Below are 23765 nucleotides of genomic sequence, written 5' to 3' on the forward strand. Positions count from 1 at the left end.
GCTCCATTTCCACGATGTGTCCCCAGGAGCTGCCTGCCATCCGCCTGAAGAACAGGTTATTCCTGCAGAAACCGGCGCAATGCTCAACTCCACTCCCAGAAAACAGCGTGCTCGCCTGCAGGAGGGTGAGACCAAGCTCTGATGCAGGAAGTGCCAGAGCCGGTGGTTTCCATGGCAACCCCCCCATGTTTCTCAACAAGAGCCTTCCTGCCAGTTCTTGCCACATGAGTCACACTCCAAAGGGTTTTGTTTGTTTCCCTTGGATAAAACAGACTGATTTTTAATGGCTACTGTCAAGATTAAGCAATACCTCTTCGACTAAACAGAAAAATATTCCTCTGTCTAAGTTCTCAGCCTGCAGGAAAACAAACTCTGATCTTTAATATAGTCCTGATCTGTGTACCCGCTTCATGGACCAGACTGGTGGAGCTGTGAGCCATGCCAATCCCAAAGGAAATCAACCCTGACTATTCATTAGAAGGACTGATGCTGAAGCTCCAAGACTCGGGCCACCTGACACGAAGAGCCAACTCACTGGATAAGACCCTGACGCTGGGAAAGACTGAAGGCAAAGGAAGGGGACAACGGAGGGTGAGATGGTTGGACGGCATCGCCGACTCAATGGACACAAGTTTGAGCAAGCCCCGGGAGATAGTGGAGGACGGGAGCCTGGCGTGCTGTGGTCCGTGGGGTCACAAAGACAGACGACTGAGCGGCGGAACACGGGCCACCTGTGTGCACATCCCCGTCGCCCAGGTGCTCTCAGCTGACGTCAAGTCTGAAAGAAAACGCAGAGCCAAGCCTTTCTAGATAAATGCTTTATTGTTTTCCTCAAAGTGTTATAAAAGCTATTTCTCCTAAAGATCTACAGTGTGTAGGGCTTTATAAATGTATCCAATAATGAGTAAAATCTAGTTGAACACTGATCCGTTCTTCCTAACGTCTAAGTCGCACCCTCCTCCAGGGGATCCTCTTGGCCCGAGGATCAGACACGTGTCTCTCGTCTCTGTGCCACCAGCGCCCCCTGGGAAGCCTCTTAGGAATGTGCAGGTCTCCTTGTTTTTCCTTACTGTAGCTTTGTTCTGGTCCTCTGCCACCCTGAAGCGTTCCTGGCAAACAGGCGGCAGTGTCCCCTGAGGCGGCCTGCGCGCAGTGTCAGGACCTGCCTGGGAAGCGCAAGGGGCCCCCTGAGGCCGGGCCTGAGCCGTCTGCAGCGGCTCGAGTGCGGACACAGGAGGACTCTGCCTGGGAGCGAGGTTACCGCTCACGTCACAGCTTCTCAAACGGGAACAGGTGGGCAGCCGCTTCCTTCTTCTCCCTCCTGGTCCTCCTGGGGCACTTCGGCTCCTCAGCCTCTCGGTTTTGGGGCCAGGAGGCCGCCAGGATCCTGGACGCTTCCGCTTGAGAGCTGGTTCCCTCCTCCTCATCTGATGAGAGCCCGCCTCCCGCGTCTGTGTGGGGAGCGGCCGCCTCACTCTGGGGGCCAGGCCGGGGCGGGGGAGACAGTAGAGGAAGCAGTGTCAGGAAGCCCCGGGCATGACCCGGAGGACAGGGCCCGGCCCGTGGGTCCCAGAGCGGAGCACGGCCCTGGGACGCAGGAGCTGAGGCCAAGGGACTGCCCGCAGGGAGCCGCAACCAACCTGGGAGGTGACTGCCAGTGGCGCCCTGCACTTATTTCCTGGGTTTTGAACCAAAAAAGTGCCCAAACGCTTAGCACTAACTCAGTGTCGGATGCTCTGAGGGGGCAGCCCTGGAGGCCTCGAGTCTGGGGAAGCAGGGGCAGAAAGCTTAGGCGGGAGGAAGGAGCCCATGGGAACACGGAGCCGGGAGAGTGGGCATTAAGGATCTGAGGAGGTAGCAGACGCAGGTGGCGGGGGCGGTCAGATGCTCCCAGAGCACGTCTCCACGTCCCTGACCCAGTGCTGACCGACCACTCCGTGTGGCTGTGCCTGGGGGCATCTGTGCCCCCAACAGGAGCCCTCGGGCCGCAGTGCTGCGGAAGGGCCTGAATGAGCAGCGGGGGTGGTCGCAGCCCCAGGGGCAGTACCAGGCCAGGAGGTGCAGACACCTGTCCGCCCGAGTGGGCTCAGCACCAGGTCCAGCCCACGGCGGGCTCCCATGTGCAGACGGGGCAGGGCCCACGGCCTGACTCCGGGACACCTTCCTCAACACGGACAGGGCGCAGGGCCCGGGAGACACAAGTTTGCGGTACCGGAACACAGCGGCCTTGAGCTCCAGGCAGGAGTGGCCGTGGTTCCCAAGCCCTCCCCCGGGCGCATCGTCCTCCCGGGCCACACTGACCTGGGCCCCGTAGCGAAGCTTCAGCCGCTCCCGGATCAGCAGCCCTTTGACCAGCAGCTTCCAGTTCCCCAGAGCCCGCTTCTCCCTCTTCTGCAGAGGCGGACAGAGAACAGGAGGTGCTGAGCACAGCCATTCAGGAAGAGATACGGGGACACAGCGGGTCGGCAGAGTCGCTCGGCCTGTGACCCATGAAGTGATACACGGGAGAGGCACCAAAGCCAGACCCCTCTCCTTAACGGGGCTGAGGTGTTCTGAGGATGGGGAGGGCCCTGGACCCCGGCAAATCCCTTTAGGAGGCAGGTGTCAGCAGCTGGACCGAGATCCAGTTCTGAGGGGCAGGCAGGCAGCTGCTCAGTGCCGGCTGCCCGGCGCCCCCAGGGAGGCAGTCATAGCCAGAAAGCGCGCTGGGCCCGGCTCCCCGCTCCTCACCGCCGTGGTGCGAGGCGGTCTGGGGGGAGCGGCTGCCCCTTGTGTGCCCCCGGCCCCGCCCACTCACCTCCTTCTCCTTCTTTTCTACGAGCGCCTGCTCGTTCTCCCAGGCGGTCAGGAGCACATCTCTGTACTCCTCGCAGACTACGTAGCCGTCAGTTCTACGGGGTCAGCACAGGTGCTCCTTGAGCCCACGCCTGCTCTGGCCTCTCTGCTCCCCGCCGCGGGGGACAGCCGGCCACCCCTGAGCGCTCGGGCCCTGAAGCGCTTTCTGGCCGGCGGTCCACTGTGCTGGCTGGGGCTGCTGGCAGACACCACGCGTGCGGAAGGCGGGGCGGTGGACCCAACCCTCCTCCCCCGCGGGAGCGGGCAGAGGCCACCAGCCAGGAAGCATGCTGACGCTGCTGGGTCGCCCTGAGCGCCCCCAGGACAGCGCTTAACCCGGCACCTCAGGGTGCTGGTTTCACTGGCTTTGCAGCCTCTGGACAGAAGGCCCAGAATGAAGGTGTGAAAAGGTCAAGGATCGAGGCTGATCCTGCAAATCCAGAGGAAAACCCTGAAAGTGAGAGCCGGGGGCCTCGACCCCACACCGGTCCCCCGCGCCTTCTCCAGAACCTGCCGCCCCGCCTTCCGGCCTCGGCAGACGCCCCTCACGCACATGGGATGGCAGTAGCCTTTATGGAAATCGAAGCCGGTGACGGCCTGCGCACAGTCAATGTTCAGCTTCCGGGCCACGCGGTGCAGGTTGGGCAGGTGCAGCTGGACGCAGCCGACAGGCATCATGCTGGGCAGGAAGAGGTACACGTTCCCAAACTCGTTCCGGGGCACCTGTGGAGGGAGGCGCCCGGGTTTAGCCAGCCGCAGAGGGGGGCGGCCGGCTCCTGGCCCCCGCGGGCGCGGCCCTCCTTACCTTCCCGTCCACGGCCACTGGCGGCTGGTACTCCTCGGTCTGCCATCTGCCAAACAGCCCCAGGTCGTTGTAGTCGTGCAACTGCGGCTCGGCCTGGCGGGCTCTCCGCGCCCGGTTGGAGTAGCCTTTCACCATCTGCACGGAGGGAGCAGCCAGCGCTCAGACCGCGCGCTCCCAGCGCACCGGGTACTGTGCTCAGCGCAGCCTTTCCAGCAGACCCGGAGGTGCGCTGCGTCATTAGCATCACCTCCGTCTTAACAGGCGAGCATTCTAGGAGGTGTGAGCAGCTCACCCGCCGTCACAGCCTTCAGCTGTGTCCTGTGTCCATCACTGAAGGGGAAAGTGGACTCGAGAGATGTCCCCACGGCTGGTGAGAGACAGGCCTGCTTTGGGCCGTGGCCGGCTCCCTGCGCCTCAATCCCTTCCCACAAACCAGAGGCCCCCTGCCCGGCCCAGCTCCCCAGGTCCCAGCGACGCAAAGGGCCCCTCCCAGGGATCTCACAGAAGCGCCCGTGGCTCACAACTGCCCACTGTCCTCTGCAGGCTGAACCGGGCCCCGCATCCCATCCCCGCCTTGCGGTCGGTGCTGAATTCACGCGTCTCTGGGCAGCCGACCGACCCGGTGTAGCACCGAGGCTGGCGCAGGGCCCTGGGGCCGCTGTCTCACTAGCTCAGGCCTCGGGCAAGCTGCCCCTTCTCAGCTCCGGCTCTCCTGTCTGTAAAACTCATGCATGATGCTAACGCCACGCAGAGACCGCAGAGAGCTGGTGTGGGCGTGTCCACAGCAGGCAGGGCCGCGGCCTCTCTGGACACACAGGGGACACAGACCTGACCCCAGGGCCTCAGGCACACACCAGGGTCAGAGGGCTGCTTCCCGGCCCGGCTCTCCTGCGTGCCCGGGAAGGCCCGTCCCTCACAAAGTCCTCGGTGCAGACAGCCCCGTGCCCACGCCCTTCCCGTCCGGCCCCCGGGGCGCGTGGCCGCCCTGCGTCCCGCGGCACTTACCTTGTAGGGCACTTCTCCGAGCCGCACCACACGCGCTTGCTTCAGCCACGTGTCCCTGGAGTGCAGCGTGTGCACACAGTCCCTGAGGAGCCGGCGGGAGACAGAGGGCTGCTCACACCCCCGAGCAGCCCGCAGGGCCCTGCTGCCTTGCCCAGGGCACCAGGGAGGCCCTGTCAGGCCCACGGCCAACAGGCGCCTGGCCGTCTTGTGCGGGACGCGTCCCCTCGCAGACCCCAACCCCCACAGCCCCACGGGGAGGCCCCGGCAGCTGGGTCAGGGGGTGGAGAGCCCCCGTCTCAGGGTTTACTTGGCTGCTGAACACCAGACAGAGAGAGAGACGAACAAGGGTCCAGGTGGCGGCTGGGGCCCCGACCAGGCAGGGGCCAGGGGGTGCCCACACAGACCCCAGCCCCTCGGGGCTCACCCACAGCAAGCAGCCCCCAGGCAGGGGGCCTGAAACACCTGCTCCTGTGCATTTCCCGGAGCTTCCTTTTGTGCCTTTCTTTTCCCGTTTACCAAGAACACCCTCTATTTTCTGGTCTCGCAGGTCAACGTTTTTAAAAAGTCACTAGTATTTTCTATTACCATTTCTTAAATTTCTTCTGGTTGTTAAGTTTTACTCCTGTTATTAAAACTTTGTTCAGTCTCAACTATATATACATATATATATATGTTCATTTTCATGTTTATTTCTCCTTCCTCTCTTTGGCAATTTCTCTTTACTGTAGAAAACATAACACATAATAACATAGAATTTACCACCTGAATCATTTTCAGGTTTATCGCTCAGTGGCACTGTTACATAACCATCACCAGCATCGTCTCCCAAACTTCTCATCTTCCCAGGCTGAAACTGTATACCCATTAAAATATCCAGTCATTTTAATTTTCACTATCAAATCCTTTATTCCTTCCTTTTATGCATTTGTTTGACTTCAGTTTGGGGTTTTTTTTTTTATTGCCCATATAAACCTTACCTGCGCCTACTTATCTTTCCTCCTGTAAGACTGGCCTGCCCCCGATCTTTTAATCCCTGCGGTTTTAACTTCTAGGCTTTAAGCTCCGTTACACACTCCCCCGCGCCCCACACCCGCAGCTGCACACGGCATGCACGCGCAGTCAAGCTCGTCTCCCGGCCCTCGGAAGGCCGGGAGCCCCTGGCTGCCGGGCGGCCCCGCACCTGGAGTAGACGGCCTCCCCGCGGCAGTACCCAAGGACAGCGGCCGTCTCGGGGTAGATGGCCTCGTACTTGAGGAGGTGCCTCTTGAGGGCGTAGAGAGGGTGATTCTTATACGTGCCGATGACGGTTGGCAGAGGCTGGTCCAGGTGCTTCGCCTGAAACTGCAAAGGCCAGAGAGACAGTGGCGGGTCTGACTCTCCGCAACTCCATGGACTGTAGCCCGCCAGGCTCCTCTGTCCCAGGCATAGTGGAGTGGGTTGCCATTTCCTTCTCCAGGGGATCTTCCCAACCCAGGGATCAAAGCCACGCCTTGTATATTGCAGGCCGATTCTGCACCACTGAGCCTCTGGGGAGGGCCCAGGCTTGGTGGGGGCAACCCTCAAACAAGCGGCTCGGGTAGCAGCCGGTGGCAGGGAGCCTCCGGGGGCCCCGGGCGGCTGCAGGTGCTGGGCCTGGCGCGCTGCTCTGCAGACGCAGACGTGTCGCGAGCTCTGCAGTCTGGCGGCTCTGCAGCTCCTGGCGCTGGAGAAGTGCCCCCTGCCCTCCGACAGCGCGGCCGGCCCGAGCAGAGCCTTCCTTGGGGGAGGCCGCACCGTAAGTGACGCCCCGATTCTGTGATGCGGGCTCCGGGGCCCGGCTCCCACAGAGACCAGGACGCCCACAGCTTCTCCTCCACGGCTGCCAGGGCCTGGCTTCTCACCGGCAGCCCCGCTGCTCTCACCCTCATCCCTCTCCCTGGCTCTGCTGCGCTTGCCCGCAGTGTCTCTTCCAATCCCTGACAGACAGGAGGACCAGCAGGTGGGCAGGCGGGGGGGACCCCCGCGCAGCAACTGGGTGAGTCACAACAGGCTCAGCAGGAACGCCGCGACCCCGTCGCCGCAGAGCCGCGTCCTGAGCGAGCTCCCCGGCGCGCCCTGCAACAAGCCCTCCGTGCTCCTCCGGGAGCTGAGAGTCCGGGGTCGCCGCAGGGATGCCGGCGTGCCTACCTGTGCGCGGGCGCACGCTGAGCAGGGGGGAGACGGCTACACTGGGTGTTTTCCTTTCGCTCGGGATGACTCACCTGACTTACGTCAAGCTCCACATTTCTAACCAGGCAATAACTGCAAGTACACAGGCTTTGGAGCCAGAGCAACCTGGGTTCCAATACCAAGTCAGCTCATCTCTTGGAGCCTAAATGTGTAGCTGGTGAAATCAAGGCTGCGATTACCCCAGCTTGATTTCAATCACCAGAGCGCCCCAGCCGCTCTGACCACGAACTGAGGCAACAGTCTGAAGCCCCCGAGCGAGGGCCAGCGCCGCTCCCGGTCCTCACCTCCTGGTCCTCCCGCTGCTCCCTGTCCACCAGCGGGCTCCGGTAGGGGCGCAGGGTCTCTGCCCACCATGCGGCATCCACGCGGCTTTTGCGGGTCGCCGTCAGCCAGGCGGGGTCGTACCTCTGCGTGACGTCGCGCACGCAGCCGGCGCCGTCGATGCCCACGACGTAGGTCATGGGCTTGGTGGCGTACTGGTGGCAGGTCAGGGGCTGGCCCACCACGCCGTGCACGCAGTCCACACACACCCACTTCTCCTCACGCTCCGAGAACACCTCCAGCCACTGGTCCACACCGGCCGCTCCCTGTCCGCCTGCCTTCCCGCTGTCCCCCGACAGCTTCTTGCCTCTCCTCGGCTTGCTGCCCGCAGCGCTCGCCGCTGCTTCTGCGGAGCCGGGGGGCGGACGGCAGCTTCCGTGCTGGGACTTGGACCCGCTCTTGGACCCCGCCTTTGTCCTTTGAGGGGCGGGGGCCCTCCGCGGCCTCGGCAGGCCGGGCTCAGAATCCTCGTCGGACGGGCGGCAGCTGTCCTCGCTGGACGGCTCAAAGTCAGAGCCGCTGCTGGCCGCGTCACTGTCACTCTCCTCCTTGTAAGACACCCTGGCGGCCGCCCGCCGCCTCCGGGCCTGTGCTCGCCTCTGGGTCCCCCGCCTCTGCCCCCGAGCCTCGCCCGTGTCCTCCCCGCTGGACGGGGACTGCCCCCGGGGCCTCCTGCCTGCGGCCGCCTTGCCCTTCCCTCTGGCACGTGCTCCACCAGCGCCCTCAGAAGACGTGTCCTCTCCTCGGCTTCCTCCGCTAGGCTTTCCAGGAGCGTGGCTGGAAGCTTCTGAGGAGCCCCCAGGCGCCTCTGTGGATCTTCCCTTGCAAGGTTTCTTTCCCTTAAACAGAACAGGAAATTTCTGCTTTTTCTTTTTTAACAATGACACGATAAAAAGTCTGCCATCTAACAGGGCTAAGTCCTGCTGCAGCGCCAGCATACACAAGACGTCCCCGGCCCAGTGATGGGCTGGCTGCCCCCCAGCAGGTGTGAGAAAGCATTCACTAAATTCTGCAGCACCCGAGAGGAGCCCCTGGTCTGATTCTTCTCACTGTGAAGTGAGCACAGGATGTGGGGACAGACAAACCGGGGTTCAAATTCCACTTCTGCGTCTCAGTTTTATCTGATTTGGGTAGATCACGTCACCGCTGAGCCTGTTTCCTCAGCAGGAGTACCCATCTTACACATAAGGCACTTTGCAAGCAAAATCGCATTATTAAGAGTTCAGAAATTAAACGACTTCTGGACCGAATTTCAGACAGTGCCAGCACCCCCAAGGAGCAGTGTTCACCCCCCTTCCCGGATGACGGCGGAGTTCAGAGGCTCCCCATCCTCACCCACACCGCTGGGGAGGACGAGCACCTCTTCACCGAGCCACCCACAGACCAGAAGCCAGAGCAGCAGGGAGCGCGGCCCGCAGCCCCTCTGCACACGCGGAGCCCAGGCTGCGAGGTGCCCGCCCTGCGCCCGCTTCCCTACACAGTGCCTGAGCCAGGCCCGCTCGGGGGCGCCTGCTCCGCGAAGACTGCCTTTAAAGGCAGTCTAACGAGCAGCTCTGCTCAAGTCTCGGGTAAGGTCTCCCTCCTCCCGGGCCACCACCCTCTCCTCTGGAAGGCCCGGGAGCCTCACCTTCGCTGCGGATAACTTCAGAGGGACTGGCTGCAGAGACAGCACGAGGCGGGTAGGGAGATGCAGGGCCCGGAGAAGCAGCAGAAATATCTAGAAGGAGACAGAACAACACGCTTATCCTCGGGAAAGAAGGAAGGACTGGAGCGATCCCGCGTGGGGAGTGAACCCTGAAGACATGGCAAGTCAAAGGAGCCGGCCACGGAGGGTCAGGCGGAGCTGTGCCTCGGCTATCTGCGAGGACTGCCCCCAGGGCCCGCTTGGGTTCCAGAGCCCGCGGTGCCGCCCCACAGCAGGGACAGCAGCCGGCCCTCCCTGCCCTCGGGTCCCGCCCCTGCGGGCTCAACCCCTGCGGAGAGACGTCTGATCGGCAGTCAGCTGACTGTGAACGCGGAGGTGGCCGACAGTGAGGGCTGACTGCACTGTGGTGTCCACACTGTGTAAATTCCACAGACAGAACACGGGTCGGTGGTGCCAGCTCCCGGGGAGGCGGGAGGAGGGGGAGCGGAGCGACCGTGTCGTGGGCACGGGGCTCCCTCCGGGGGCAGCAGACGGGATTTGGGAACAGGCAGTGTGAGCTGCTGTGAACGGAACTGCTCACTTCTTTTTTTTTTTAAATAAAAAACAACTATTGTTTTTGCTTAATAGAACTGCCCGAAGAAAATGCGTACACAGATGCACAGGAACAAAGTCTGGGAGGATGACACTGAAACACCACAGTTCTCCTCTGGCTGATGGTCTAAGCGCAATTCCTGGCCAGATACTCAGACATTTTCGAGCCAAATGGGAAGAGAAAGCAAAGATGCCGGTCTTATGGCCTCTAAAGATACAAAATGTCTCCCTAAACAGAATCTGAGGCTTAGACACAGTATGTGCATTGACAGGAACCTTCGAGGATAAAACCACGTTTCCGCCTGAGGGGATTCTGAGCATGTGATAAACCCTGTCTGCGCAGAAGCTTCGCCACGGCTCCTGGACAGAACCCTCCTTGCCGCACAGCCGTCTGCCAGGTCACTGTCCAATGTGCAAGGTAAGGAAACACTCTTAAGGATTTCTGCAGCCAACATTAGGCTTTAAAAAAAAAAAAGTTTATTTATTATGGCTGCACTGGGTCTCATTCGTGGCATCTGGGATCTAGTTCCCAGACCAGGGCTTGAACCCAAGCCCCCTTCACTGGGAGCACACAGTCTTAGCCACTGGACCACCAGGGAAGTCCCTCCTTGGGACCTTTAAACACCACTTTTGAATACTGTAAGCAACTGTAGGGCACCTGACCAAAACCTAAGTGTGTTCAGGACGCCGAGTAGAGACAGGAGAAGGGCAGCTTTTGGCTCTCAGGCTGGTCCCAATCCTGACTCCAGTGCTTAGACTGAATGGCCCTAAGGAAGTGATTCCGCTTCTGAGCTCCGGTACCTGTTCTTATCTTTTGAGAGCTGAGCAAGGAAGGGTATGTAAAACAGCCTGAATGGTGCGTGGCACCTGACCGCCACTGTCGTTGGCTCACAGACCTATAAAACAGTGCTGCCTGGGGCGTCACTCACGTGGACCAGCTCCTTGTCATCTTTTGCTGAGTAAATAGCAAATCTCCGCTCCAGCGTCGTTTGCAGGCTATCCTGCTCATTGGTCGAGAGGTCCGCATTCACTGTAAATGTTCCGATGAACCTGGAGAGAACCAGGTACTTCTCAGAGGCCAGGGTAAAGAGAAGCCCTGCCCAACCTGTCTGGCCGACTCCTGAAGACCCAGCTCAGCCTTCCCCTCAAGGAGGGTCTGTGGGACTGACCTGCACCCAGCCCCTGAGACCCAAATCCTGCCCTACACTCTGCATGACAAGCCTGAGGGTCCTACCATTTCACCAGGTTGGACAGGTAGAGGACGTCTGCGTCTCGGGGTGGCACTTTGGTGAAGCGCATTGGGATGATGGAGAGGCCAATGGCTTGCAGGTCTGGCTGGTTGCAGATGCTATTTCGGTAGAAGCCGTTTGCCAGCAGACACAGCAGGTGAACCTGGGAAGAGGGAAGTGGGAAGCCTGAAAACCAGAGGGATTTTGGCCGCCAAATTCAAAGACGTTTCAGGGACAGGAAATACCCGCTGTCATTTCTATACACATAAAAAGGAGAACTCCTAGCACTGCCATTTCCCAAGGCTCTGTCTTTCACCCCCCTCCTCTCTAGATGCTTCTTCCCTCAGAGAAACAATCAAATCTCAAAGTTGCAAAATACAAACTTCCTTTCTCTAAGAGGTCTTGTCTTTCGGAAGTGCACCCTGAAGGATCTGCGGATGAAACGTTACGAAGCCTGGGGTCTAAAGGACCGTCGGCGCGGCCTCTCCCCGCGCCGTCCTCCCCGGACCTGCCCCGACCCCTCTCCTAAACAAGGTCTTCCTCAGCTGCTGGGGCCCGCCCTGATCTCCCCTGGTTCTGCGTCCTCAGTCTCCCTGTTCTGAGGTCTCTGCTGTTCCGTCTGTGAGACAGAAAGTCCTGAACGGTAGGAGACAAGCTTTGTGCAAGTTTCCCCACGATGCCAGGCTCCTCGAGAGGCCTCAGTGTGCCCAGTAAGTGCCAGCTGAAGTCAGGAGCCACGGCGCCTTCAGCTGAGGCCCGACCCAGTGTTACTGAACGGCTGAGCGAAGGGAGGGGCGGGGAGTGCTGAGCTGACGCCCCACGGTCCTCCCCGCGCACTCCTCACACCCCCTCCCAGGCAGGCGCCGTTATCATCCCCTTACCACCCCCACTTCACTTCAGGAGAGTCGGCGGCGCGGCTGACGGACAGCCAGTGCCCCGCACACCAGCCTCGTCGTCGGAGCTCGTCCGCCCACCGCCCGTCCCGGATGTACCTTGTGCGTGTCCTCGTGGACTTCCTTATTGAAACGTTTCATCATCCTCCGAAGATACGTCTCAAACTCCATTTTGATCTTTTCACTGCAACGCACATTGAACAATCCCCAAGTGGAGGGGGGAGCCTGACCCCACTAGCCCATCCCTGCCGACGCCTTTCGGGGGCAGTGACTCAGGCCGTGCTACCCAGCAGACCTGGCACTGGCCGGTCCTACGCCTTCCCGCCCGCAAACCCTGGCCCGGGACATTCCCTCCCCGACCCGCAGCTGCCACGCCTCCTGAGCAGGTGCCCCAGGACGTCCCTCCTGACCACCCCCGACTGCCCCACCTCCTGGGGCCCACTGCCTTGGCGTTAAGTCAGTGCACGTCTCTTGTTTGCGCAACGCTGTTCTGCCGTAAGATCCCTCTCGTCTCTGTCCCAAGCCCCTTTAAGAAAACGTCTTGAACGACTTCTTTTATCTCCCTCCTTGACGCCTGATAGAGTGCTCATCACGTGGGGGACTCAGGACCAGGTAACTACCAGGAGATGCACCGCGTACGGCCAGGCCGCCGGGGCTGCAGAGGGACCGGGGGCCCCCGGAAGGAGCGGGGGAAGCCCCCGGCCACGGGGAGCACTGCCGCAGGCCCTGCCGCGGTGCCGCGGGACACAAGCCGGGGTGTCGGGTCAGCATGACAGACACAGATCGGGGCTCCTCCACGCACAGCTGCAACGCTGCTTAGCCCTGAGCCTCCGGGCCCTCATTCACACGCTGTCGTGAAGAGTCAGCACGGTAACAGGCGGCCTGCACAGCCCCTGGCACGTCTGTGCTTGCCTGGACACAAAGGTTTCACCTTCAAGTCCTGAAGGTGAGCCCAGGGCGCTCTCACCTAAGGCTCCTGACAACCTGGACACTCAGCCCGCGTCTCCTATGTGTTTTTCAAAAGCTTCCCTGGGGAGCAGCTGCCGCTGATGAGACGTGAGGAAATCGAGAAGCAAGTGCTTGGTCGTACCTTCTTTCTCTGGCCTTCAGCTGCTCTGGTGTCTCGATCTCTATCTCCACCGGCTTCACGGGCAGGGCGGATGCCGAGAAGGCTGCGCCTTCCCCCACATCACCCGGCACGGGCTCACCCACTTCTAGCAACAGGAATTTTTTAGATCAGTGATAACAATTATGGTTATAAGAGGCGGTGCACTGAAAAACAGTGAGGTTCTGCCGGGGAGGGAGAGAGGCAGGAAACCGTCGAGACCCTGCTCCGAGTTCCCAGGAGGGGCCCTGAGCGCTCACAGCCAAGTGTCTCATTAACCTGCAACGCCCAACGAGCGCCCAGAGCAGCAGCCCTGGGGGGACCCTCAGACACGGACGGGGGCGAGTTAGACACGGACCCCGGTGCCGTGGAGCCGGGGCTCGGGAGCAGTGTCCTGCTCTCCACGTTACTCTAGTGAAGCCCCCCACGGTTCGCTTTCTAGAGGCCTGACTTCCAGGCTCAACTGTAAAGGTGCACAGGGCAAGGCATGCATCTTTTCCATCTCCTTCTCCGCTACGCTGCTTGTAAACACTGGCCGAAATTAACTCTGCTGAACTGGATGGAACGGTGAACTTCGTTAGCTAAGGTCCTTGCAAAGCGGCTCTGGGCCTAGAAGCAATGACCACAGCTGGCGCCGAGACCCTGGTTTCTGTGTGCCAGCTCCTACTAAAATGAAACAGGGCCGATTCCAGCTCTGCCCCAAGGAGAGCGCAGGGAGATCCTGGAACGTCTCACTGCACCAAAGAACAAAAAAATTCTCAGAAACTACTGAGGCCGCGTCACACACCACAGCGCGGCTGCTTAAAGGGGTTCCTGCTCACCAAATGTGGGGGCAACCTGAAGGTCAAAAGGATAAAGAGGATAACTGCTGACACAGTTGAATTTTTACGTCCACAGTGATACCCAAAATAAGTGACTAAATAAAAACAGTCCTTAAAGGGGAGACCTCTGCTTTACAGATCAAAGTCAGCTAATAATTATACATGAAATGACAATCAAAATATTGCCACTTTGCCATGCTCACTATAATAGTCTTTGGTTCAGTCACAATCACACCAACACCATTAAGTAGAAAGTGACTGGGACACAGGATATTCACAGAGAATCAGAGGGAAAATGAACCTTTACACTGGCACAGTCAGGCAGGACCAGACACGGTCGAGCTTAGCATCACCAGCAGGACCACTTGAGGTCAGGTGCCTCTTAGCGGATGCGCTACGAAGTAGAGAACTCAGTGATAATACTGAGCGTTATCGTCGGCAGTGTTCCTGCCGAAGAACCTTCACTCTAAAGGCAACCAAGTCTTTGGACTCACGGTTCATAGGACCTGCAGGGGGGCATTCCAACAAGCTAACCACCATTATAAAGCAGAACATGAGACATTCTACAGAACAAGAGGCCAGGACTCTGCCAAAAAAACAAAAAACAAAAAACAGTGCTGTGAACTGGAGCAAACTCCAGGAGATGCTCAGGACACGAGAGCCTGGCCTGCTGCTGTCCTAGGGTCACAAAGAGTCGGACGTGACTTAATGACTGAAAAACAATGAAAAGCAAAACAATGAGGCGGGGGGGGGGGGGGGGGGGGGTAACTTCCCTGGTGGTCCAGTGGTTAAGACTCCATACTCCCAATGCAGGGGGCACAGGTTCAATCCCTGGTCAGGGAACTAAGATCTTGCGTGTTGTGCAGTGTGGGCACACACACCCCACCCCCACCGCCAGCCAAAAGGTGGTGGGTGGAGTCTCTGCTCTAGATTAAAGAGACCAAATACCTTGATTAGATTCTGTACTGGGGGGATTAAAAAAACAAGAAAAAAAGGCAGCTATAATGGATCCTCTCACAGTAACCAGGGCCTTGAATGGGTGATGACAGTATTCCATCAGGTAGGACAATGCCTTACCCTCAGGAGATAAAAGCCAAAGTGTTTACCCTGAAGAGTCAGGATGTCCGTGACTTACTTTCACTAGTCCCACCAGCAGAGTTACAGAAAGAGACATACGTTCCTCACGGCCCAACAGTCAAGTCAGGGCGTCTAGGGGATGCCTGGACTACAGGCTCCGTTTCTTGGTAGGTTTGAACATTTTTAAAAGGAAAAGCCCTGCTAGGCAGAAGGGCCCAAGGACGGAGACCCAGGCAGCTGTTTACTGCGAGGACAGGATGCGCCAGGCCCTTCACGCTCTCCCACAAGCCCCCAGCTTACAGGGACTGCGCAGAGTCTACCGACCGTCCTGGAGAACAAGCTCAGCTCGCGCCGCTGGACGCGCTCACCCACAGGGCTGCCCAAGGGCAAAGCTGGGCCCGAGGCAAGCGTGAGCACACGTCTCTCACCGATGCCTCCGGAGGAAGAGAAGGCACAGCCCTCTGGGGTGACCTGGTCATGCAGTCTTCCTTACATCAAACAAGTCCCTACTGCGGCCGTATCTTGGTCTTCCTCTTTTTCCAAGAAAGGGACAGGACTGCAGTGACATGACCCCAAAGAGAACCAAGGAGGAGGACAGGATGAACCCGTTCTGGGAGCAGAGGGGTCGCGCTACCTTCCACCTCTTCCCAGTCCTCCTCGCTGTCTTCCTCGGCGTCCCCCTCGGCATCCCCCTCGCAGCCGCCTCTGTCCGCAGCGGCCTCTCTCTCTGGGGGCTGGCCCTTCCTGCGGGTGCTCGGCCAGTCACTGTGGGGAGATCAGAGGAAGGTGAAGAAAGCGCGCACGTCCCAGTGTCATGGGTACCCTAAGCTCCCCTTTCAGGGCTCCTTCTGTTGACTGTGAATCTGCTGCCAAGCAATGGTTTGGCAGCTCTGAGCCTCATGCCCTCCATTAGTCCGGGCCTCGGGTTCCCACCAGGACGGGCTCTGATCTGGGGTCTCATACTAGATGTGTCTTCGGAAACAGGAGGAGCGTGATGAACCCGCACCCTGAGGCCATATGACGGGAAACAGCTGTCTGCATACAGATGGGAAAGGGAGATGAGACCATGAAGAGAATGCAGGTCCCAGAAAGAGAAGCCGTGATGCCTGTGTGCACGTGTGCAGCCAGATGCCAGCAAGAAAGAGGGAAGGATTCACACTGGCTGACCCTCCCCGCCTCTGAGAGGGAAGACGAAAGGCAACTGAGGCCAGTAGAATTTAACTGCTAGGTACGTGGGGGTGTGTCGTGAGGAAGACGCTCTGCAGCGGAGGCACAGAACCGTGTAGACTCGCAGCTGGCTAAGCACTGGCTCAGGGCTCCGTGCCTGCTCACGGGCAGTGGATTAACATTTCTGCAAATTCACACATAAAACATCTTCAGAGCCCCAAGTTCCTTTTAGCTTTTGTAAGATCTGACACATGCTGTCCAGTGAGAATATTACCCAAGATTTTAGCACAGATACTTAAATTAACAGGCTTCAGACTTCAGCTCTAAAAAGACAAGACACTCCCTTTTTAGCCTGCTGCTTCCTTTCGAAAGCACAGAAACAAAAAGAACCCCTTTAAAAGTAAATGTGGGAGTAATGTCACTTCCCAGCCTAGAGGCAAGAAGGGGAGCCGGGCTTTCCCGGGCAGCGTCCTGGCTGATCTGTGTGGGGACTTCCCTGCAGAAAGAATGCAGCAGGTGGGAGCTGGAAGTGGGGAGCTCAGTGGCACCGCAAGGATGAGTCTGAGGGGAGAGGAGGTGAACGACGGTAGTGAGTCCACGTGCCTCCCGTTCTCCTTGCCACAGCGGCCGTGTCCCGGGCTACCTCCCAGCCAGGACTGGGGCTGCCGGGAGAGCCCACGCTGAGAGAGGCTTCTCGCTGATGTGAAGCGGGAACTGCGGCCTGTGGGTCCTCTTCCCTGCACCCCCCACCCCTCCGCAACACTCCCCGGAGGCAGATGACCAAGTGTTCACGAGGTTCACACGCGTGGTTCACCGCATGATCAGTGTGCTCAGTCACTGTAAGAAGCCCTGCCCTAGGTGCCACGGGCCATACAGAGATGAGCCGGCGTGGTTCCAGCCGTCTGAGAGCTCACAGGGGCGTGTGGCATGGACACAAGCAAGTGTAACACAAGGCAGGTGATTACACTCTTAAGAGATGCAGCGAGAAGCCAGCGGAGGAGAGGAGGAGGAATCAGCGGGACCGAGGGGCAGGTGAGTTCCGCTCTGCGGCGTCAAGGTGGCAGAACGCTTCCGGCTGCAGGCAGACCATGAGCACGCGTCGAGTGAACGGGGGCGTCCGGCTGGGCAGGAGCAGAGCAAACCCGAGGGGAGCGGGACGGGACGCGGCTGGGACGTCGCGGAAACGCCTCATGCACGTGATGTCCGCGTGGTAGAAACAGCACTGGGCCAGGAGCGGAAGACCTGCGTCTCATCCCGGCTTCTGCCGCCATCTAGCTATGTGGCCACTAGTAACTCACTCTCTGCAAGCGGTGGTCCCCATCTGCGGAGGCTGGGAGGTTAACTATATGGTCACCAGGACGCTTCCAGTCGTACCAGTGGCCCAAGGCTACCCAGGCGTGTTTAAAGATCCCACCTTTTCCACGGACCCCCGAGACGAGCAACAGGAGCAGGTTTTCTTAGGCGTACTTCCCTGGTGGGAACAACCAAGACCCGGTCAAGACGCTTTCTGCCGTCTCACCTGAAATCTTCCCCATCGCTGAGGGCTTCGTCCTTTATAACCTGGGGCTCTTCAGATTTCACTGAGACCTTGGCCGCCTTCCTTCTCACTGGACCGTCCGCTGAGCCCCCAGCATCACCGCGGCCCCTCTTCCTCTTTCCTCGGGAAACTTTTGTGGGAGGGCTCTTCTTTGGCGGTTTCTCATCTTCGGAGACATCTAGGTGACCACACGGAACACGAGAGGAGACACACGGGAAGAGTGGAGACACTGCAGGTCCGTGGGCAGGGTCACAGAGGTCCTTCCTGGCAACCTCTCCCCAGACGCCCGCCACCGTCCCATGTTCGGGCAGCAACCAGCGTCCAGCCCGTCCCACCTCCAGCTGGTCTGCACACCACAAGCCTCCTTCATCAGTTACTCTGTTCTACCTCCTGAGGCCATACAGACACCAGCACACGACCCATAAAACCTAAACTGCAAACCTTAGATTTTACCTAATGTCCAGCAAGGAGAACGCATCAATCCAGCAATTAACACCTTGCTTGTTACTACCTGCTGAGACTAATTATTTTAGGGATAATCCACTCCTACTAAGTGAAAAGCTTCAAGTTTATAAACATGTCTGAGTGGGAAGGACAGGGAAGCTTGGCATGCTGCAGTCCATGGGGTCGCAAAGAATCAGACTCGACTGAGCGACTGAACGACAATGATTTCCCCTAATCTAAGCTTCTGCTGTCTTTTAAAACCAAATGTTACTCAAAACACATACCTTATGAAATCTATCCAATCTAACCCAAATGTCACGCATACAAGCTTGCGTGTATGCTAAGTCATTTCAGTCGTGTCCACCTCCGCAACCCCATGGACTGTAGCCCGCCGGGCTCCTCTGTTGATGGAATTTTCCCAGCAAGAATACTGGAGCGGGTTGCCAGGCCCTCCTCCAGGGGATCTTCCCGACCCAGGGCTCGAACCTGTCTCAGGTCTCCTGCATTGGCAAGCGGGTTCTTTACCACTAGCTCCACCTGGGAAGCCCCTTATTCCAAGCTTAAGGTTGGAATAAGTCAGCAGTAATTGAAAAACAACTTTATTTTAATAATAACTAACCATTATTAATAATTAATAAATAAAATAATAAAATTTTGTTAAAAGGAAATATAAAAATGCATATACTATTCATTTTAGTTCAACCAGGGTATCTAAAAGCATGGTCTCAACATATAACTATATTACATATGTTATATTAATACAACAGGGGAAAATATTTTTCTATTGAAATATAGTACCTCAGATTATCTTAAATTTGAAATAAATCATCTTCTTTTCTCCTCTGCACGACTGCTTCAATTAACATTGGAAAACAAAAATACTCTAACCTTTACTGAGGTTCCAAAAGGAGCTGCAATATTTACCTAAAATATCAAATTAATTCATTCCTTTTATTTATGGTTTGTACTGCTAATTCCCTGGATACGTATTTTTAGTCCCCAAGGACACAATTTTGCATGGAAGAAAAAGACTCTACCTTTTGAGCTTAAAAAAAAAAAATCATAACTAAATTTTAATAAATTTCACCTTATAGCAGCATTTGTTTTAATGCTGGCTAAAATCACTGATTCAGTTCTGTTTCTTCAGATTTCTTATTTCAAGGTGAAAAGTTTATTTACAACCTGACAATTTGGTAGGGCATACTGAAAACCAGGATTTCTAGATCTGACAGGGGTTTTTAGCCCTCTGTCATTAACATGCTAAATACTTTACTAAAGATGTAGGTGGGAAGCCGCTTTAGAAGCACTGTTTATCCCTGTCTAAACTTACTTGGTTGGTTAAAAGGCAGAGGTGTGCATGTCTGTGCTTTGAATAGAGAAACAGAGGAGTTAAAAGTGAGAACAAGGGAAACAAACTGTGAATCAAAAAAAGTTCATAGTATCATTATTCAAAGGATCCAAAATTTTAAAAATCTGAATACCCATTCATTAAATGGACATTAATTAAATCATTAATTATGGTATAGTCACACAATGATACATAATTCAGTTATCTTTTAAGACAAAGGAAAAAGATATATGATAAAATGCTAAGAATGCAAAGTTGTTTGTATAGTTTCTACTATGCAAAAAGACACAAACTAGGAGGAAACAGTATTACTTAGTGGTGGTGGTTTCTGGATGGTAGACATATGGATTTTACATTTTTTCCTAAATTCTTTGTGTGTGTTTTGTATGTGCGCCAGAGTATCAAGAGGCTATTATCTAGACACTCCGTGCAAATGGAAACTAAAACACAGCTCAGACAGCAGTAATCGTATCAGGCAAGGTAGACCATAAAACAAAGTCTATAATAATAGAAAAAGACATTATGTAATGATAAAGGGGTCAATACAAGAAGATGATATCACTGATAAACATATATGCATCTAACAGAGGAGCATCTGAATCTATACAGAAAATATTAACAGCAATAAAGGGAGATGTTGACAGGATACAATAATTGTAGGTGACTTCGACACCCCACTTACATCAATGGACGGATCATTCAGAAAGAAAATCAATAAGGTAAATAAAAATAAATGGGAAAAAAAATCAGTAAGGTAACAGTGACCTTACATGACACATTGGACCAGATTAAGTTAATAGATAACTTCAAGACACTGTGTCCAACGCAGCAAAACAGTCTTTTCAAGTGAACATGGGACACTGTCCAGGATTGATCGACCACATGCTAACCACAAAACAAGTCCCAACAAATTCTAGACTGAAAAGGCATTAAGTATCTTTTCCAATGACAACAGTATGAAACCAGAAATCAATTACAGGAGAAAAATGAAACACAAACACACGGAGACTAAATAGGATGCTACAAAAAACAAGCAACCAACGGATGACTCATGATACTGTAGGGAAAATCAGGAAATACCTTAAGACGGTGAAAATGAAAAACACAATTTTACAAAATCTACAGGACACAGCGAAAGCAGTTTTAAGAAGGAAGCTTAGAGCAATACAGGCCCACCTCAAGAAACAGGAAAAGTCTCAAACAACCTAACCTACCATCTAAAGGAATCAGAAATATCAGTCATAAAAAAGAAATCTTGCCATTTGCAACAACGTGGAGGGTATTATGCTTGGTGAAATAAAGAAAGACAATTACCATGTTTTCCCTTATATACAGAATCTAAAAAATAAAACAAATGAACAAATAAAACAAAAACAGACTCACAGATACAGAGAACAAATCAGTGGCTACCAGTGGGGAAAGGGGAAGGGGGAGAGGCAAGATGGGGAAGAGGATTAAGAGGAACAAAGTGGTAGGTATAAAATCAGTAAATTACAAGGATGTAATGTATAGCACAGGGATATGGTCGATACTTTGTAATAACTTTATATGGAGTATTAACTGTGAAAGTGTTAGTCACTCAGTCATGTCTGACTCTTTGTGACCCCATGGACTATAGCCTGTCAGGCTTCTCTGTCCACAGAATTCTCCAGGCAAGAATACTGGAGTGGGTTGCCATTCCCTTCTCCAGGGGATCTTCCTGACCCAGGGATTGAACCCAGGTCTCCTGCACTGCAGGCAGATTCTTCACTGTCTGAGCCACCGGGGGGAGCCCTTATATGGAATATAATCCAGTATCCAATATCAAGGCATTGTTGTACATCTGAACTAATGCTATAATAAGTCAACTATAATTTAAAAAGTCGCCATCTTCCAAGACTCTCCTAGATCTAGAGCTGTCTGCTACAGTCAGCCCTCTGTTCTGTATCCCCTGATTCCAAATCTGTGGATTTAACCAACCTTGGATTGAACTTTGCTTGAAGCCACAGATGTGCAACCTGTGCAGGGCTGGCTGTACTACACTGTTACATAACCTGGTTATTTCAGCAGGGCATGAATTAACCACTGGGCTTGCTCGGCCAGCTAATTTAACAACAGCAACAAGGAAAAAATCCACCTACTTAGAACTGCCGGCAGCACCTCCTAGCACTAAGAATAAAATACACACTCCTCAGTCTGGTCTCCAACCTAAGGTTCCTACTTACCTCTCTCACCTCAATTCTAAAACATTCCTTTCTAAGAGTTTTAAACTTACTGATTCCTCTGCCCAGAGCTCTCTTTGCCCACATCTACAAAAGGCCCCTTCATTACAGCCAGTAATTGGCTGAAAGCACTACGTCCTCGGACAGGACTTCTTGACCACTGATTCTGACTCTGCCGAGTGTTCCCTGTGCCCACGTCAGTTTTATTACAGAGACCTACTCTGCCTTCTTCATGGGTCCTAGCACCATGGGAATTTGTTTTTTAACTTGTTTGCCCTACCTCCCCTTCCCCAAAGATTACAAGCATCATGAGCAGGAACTTTGCCTGTCCTATTCACCGCAACCCTTCCAGTGCCTGTAACTGGGCCTGAAAATAGCCAGGTGCTCAGTAAGTATCTGCTGGAGGAGTTAATGATGAAGGAGGAAATCGATGAAGGAATGTTGAGATTAAATGTGTAGAAACTAGAGGGGCCCTAACAGAAACAAAGATATAACGGGAAGACAAATAGTTGGCTGTTGAAAGCAGCCAAGTGTCACTTATTTGCATGCACTGTGGTGCTGTTACACACTACACTGACGAGTCACCAAATCAATTTCAGCTGCGGCCAAAACCACAGCCAAACTGTTCCTCCACCAACCACAGCAGAGAAAACAGCTCTTCCCGGAAGCTGCCTTGGAAACACTGCGCTCCACTGGCTCGCAGAGTGCGTGTGAGGCTTGAGCGTACCCCTTGCCTACGTGTAGTTTGAATGATATGAGTTAGCTCATCTGATCACCTCACCCAGACCAGGCCCAGAGCCTTATGTGCATCTCACTGAAAACTCACCACCACCCTGCAGAATACAGAATTACTCAATCTAATGTCACAGGGGCCCTTACTGGTGATTTGGTACCAATTGTCTACTCAGTTATATGAGGTACCCCAGAAATTCCTTCTACCACATGCATTATACAGTTATTTATACTATTTATTGAGCACTTAGTATATGCAGGGAAGTGGAGAGGACAAGATGAGATACCGCAAAAAGTAAGACATGTTTTCATAAGTTTATCTGGTTAAGACAGGTCAAAAAGGAAGCAAATAAATTACCAAGATCCTCTGTGATGAAGTGTACCTGGGAAAGACCACCTAAGGCAAGACACTCAAGGAGTGCCTGGGTTGAGACCTGCAGGAAAAGGAGGCAGCCATGGCCAAAGCCTCGAGGAACATTCGAGGGAGAAGGAACACCAAAGGCAAAGGCTCGGGTGAGAAACAACGCGGCGTGCCCGAGGAACCAAAAGGAGGCCAACAAGGAGATTATCTGGGAAAGGAGAGAGTGGCAGCAGAATCATGCAGGGTCTTGTAGGCCATGTGAAGAATCTCGATGTTATGCCAAGGGCAATGGGTAGCCAGAGCGTTTGAAGTAGGAGCGTAGCAAGATCTTATTTATTTTTGTCTTAAGATCACTTGCTGCCACAGGGAGAACTCGGTGAGTAGATGAAAGGAAGTACAGAGAGTAGTAAACAGACCACTGCAGTCGTTCAACTGCAAAGTGAAGGTGGCTTGGACAAGGGGTGTGGCCAGGAAAATACAGAGAAGTAGGACATTTGAGACAGGGTTCTGAGGTGGAACTGACAGAATCTGCTGAAGGACTGGAGGTGTGCAGTGTTAAAGAAGAGGGGTTTGTTCTAACAAGTGATGAAGGGACCAGTGAGATGGGGATAAGTGGGGAAGGGGCAGGTTTAGTTTGCCCAGGACAAAGATAAGAAAACTATCCGATGCACGTGGAGAAGTCGACTGGATCCTAAATCTGGGGCTCTAGGGTGGGATTTAGCTGAAGGTACCGTTAAGGAAGCCTGGCGTGCTGCAGGCCTTGGGGTCGCAAAGTGTCGGGCACGACGTAGAGACTGAACAACTACTCTTTAGGAGATCAGCTCACTCCCGCATTCTTAAGTGCGGGTCCGCTGGCCTTGTGCGGGCACAAAACAAGTGCCTTCTGCTATTCACCCTCTGCATCTGCCAGGAGACCGGACTTGACCCTGCAGGCGGCAGGACGCAGGAAGAGATCGCGCAGGGGAGCTCGCGGTCCGGCCAGGATCGGCGGAACCGCTCAGGGCGCATCCGGCACGGAGGGCAAAGGCGCAGCGACGTCGAGATGGCCCGGGGCGGGCGGGAGGACGCCGCCTGCGTCCCGCGGTCACCGGGACGCGGTCTCCCCCGCGCAGGTGGGCGCGGGGTTGCCTACCCGCACCCGCGGGAGGTCGGCCTCGCCCTCCCCGCGCCCGGCCTGCCTCCTGCCCTCCTCCAGCCTCTCCCCGCCAAGCCCGGCTCGGCCTCGCTCTCACCCGCCTCCTCCTCCTCGCGCCGGGCTTTGGTCTTGCCCTTGGCCGTCTGGCCGCGGGGGCCCCGGCCAGCCGCACGTTTCCGAGCCATCTCTGCCCGGGCAAGGCTCGCCTGACGAGGGACACACCGCGCCGGCGCCGGACGCTGCCCGCGAGCTGGCTCCGCCCCGAGGCGGGGCGACTGCGGCCCCGCCCCCTCGCAGAGGCCACA

The 23765-nt window shown here is 55.6% G+C and overlaps 1 protein-coding gene across 1 annotated transcript; it reads right to left on the reverse strand.

The window, feature by feature from the left end:
• Nucleotides 1-803: 803 nt before the first annotated feature.
• Nucleotides 804-23698, reverse strand: XPC (XPC complex subunit, DNA damage recognition and repair factor). The gene is made up of 16 exons (XM_020872643.2): nucleotides 23558-23698; nucleotides 17222-17417; nucleotides 15170-15300; nucleotides 12623-12746; nucleotides 11632-11716; nucleotides 10645-10802; nucleotides 10340-10460; nucleotides 8802-8891; nucleotides 7138-8013; nucleotides 5826-5986; nucleotides 4646-4727; nucleotides 3641-3775; nucleotides 3389-3558; nucleotides 2798-2891; nucleotides 2302-2391; nucleotides 804-1476 (listed from the first exon to the last, which is right to left on the reverse strand). Exons 1-16 carry the CDS (start codon nucleotides 23643-23645, stop codon nucleotides 1270-1272), a joined length of 2808 nt encoding a protein of 935 aa, XP_020728302.2. The 5' UTR covers nucleotides 23646-23698; the 3' UTR covers nucleotides 804-1269.
• Between the last annotated feature and the right edge of the window lie 67 nt (nucleotides 23699-23765).

This window comes from Odocoileus virginianus, unplaced genomic scaffold (assembly GCF_023699985.2).
Source record: "Odocoileus virginianus isolate 20LAN1187 ecotype Illinois unplaced genomic scaffold, Ovbor_1.2 Unplaced_Contig_3, whole genome shotgun sequence".
Classification (NCBI taxonomy): domain Eukaryota; kingdom Metazoa; phylum Chordata; class Mammalia; order Artiodactyla; family Cervidae; genus Odocoileus; species Odocoileus virginianus.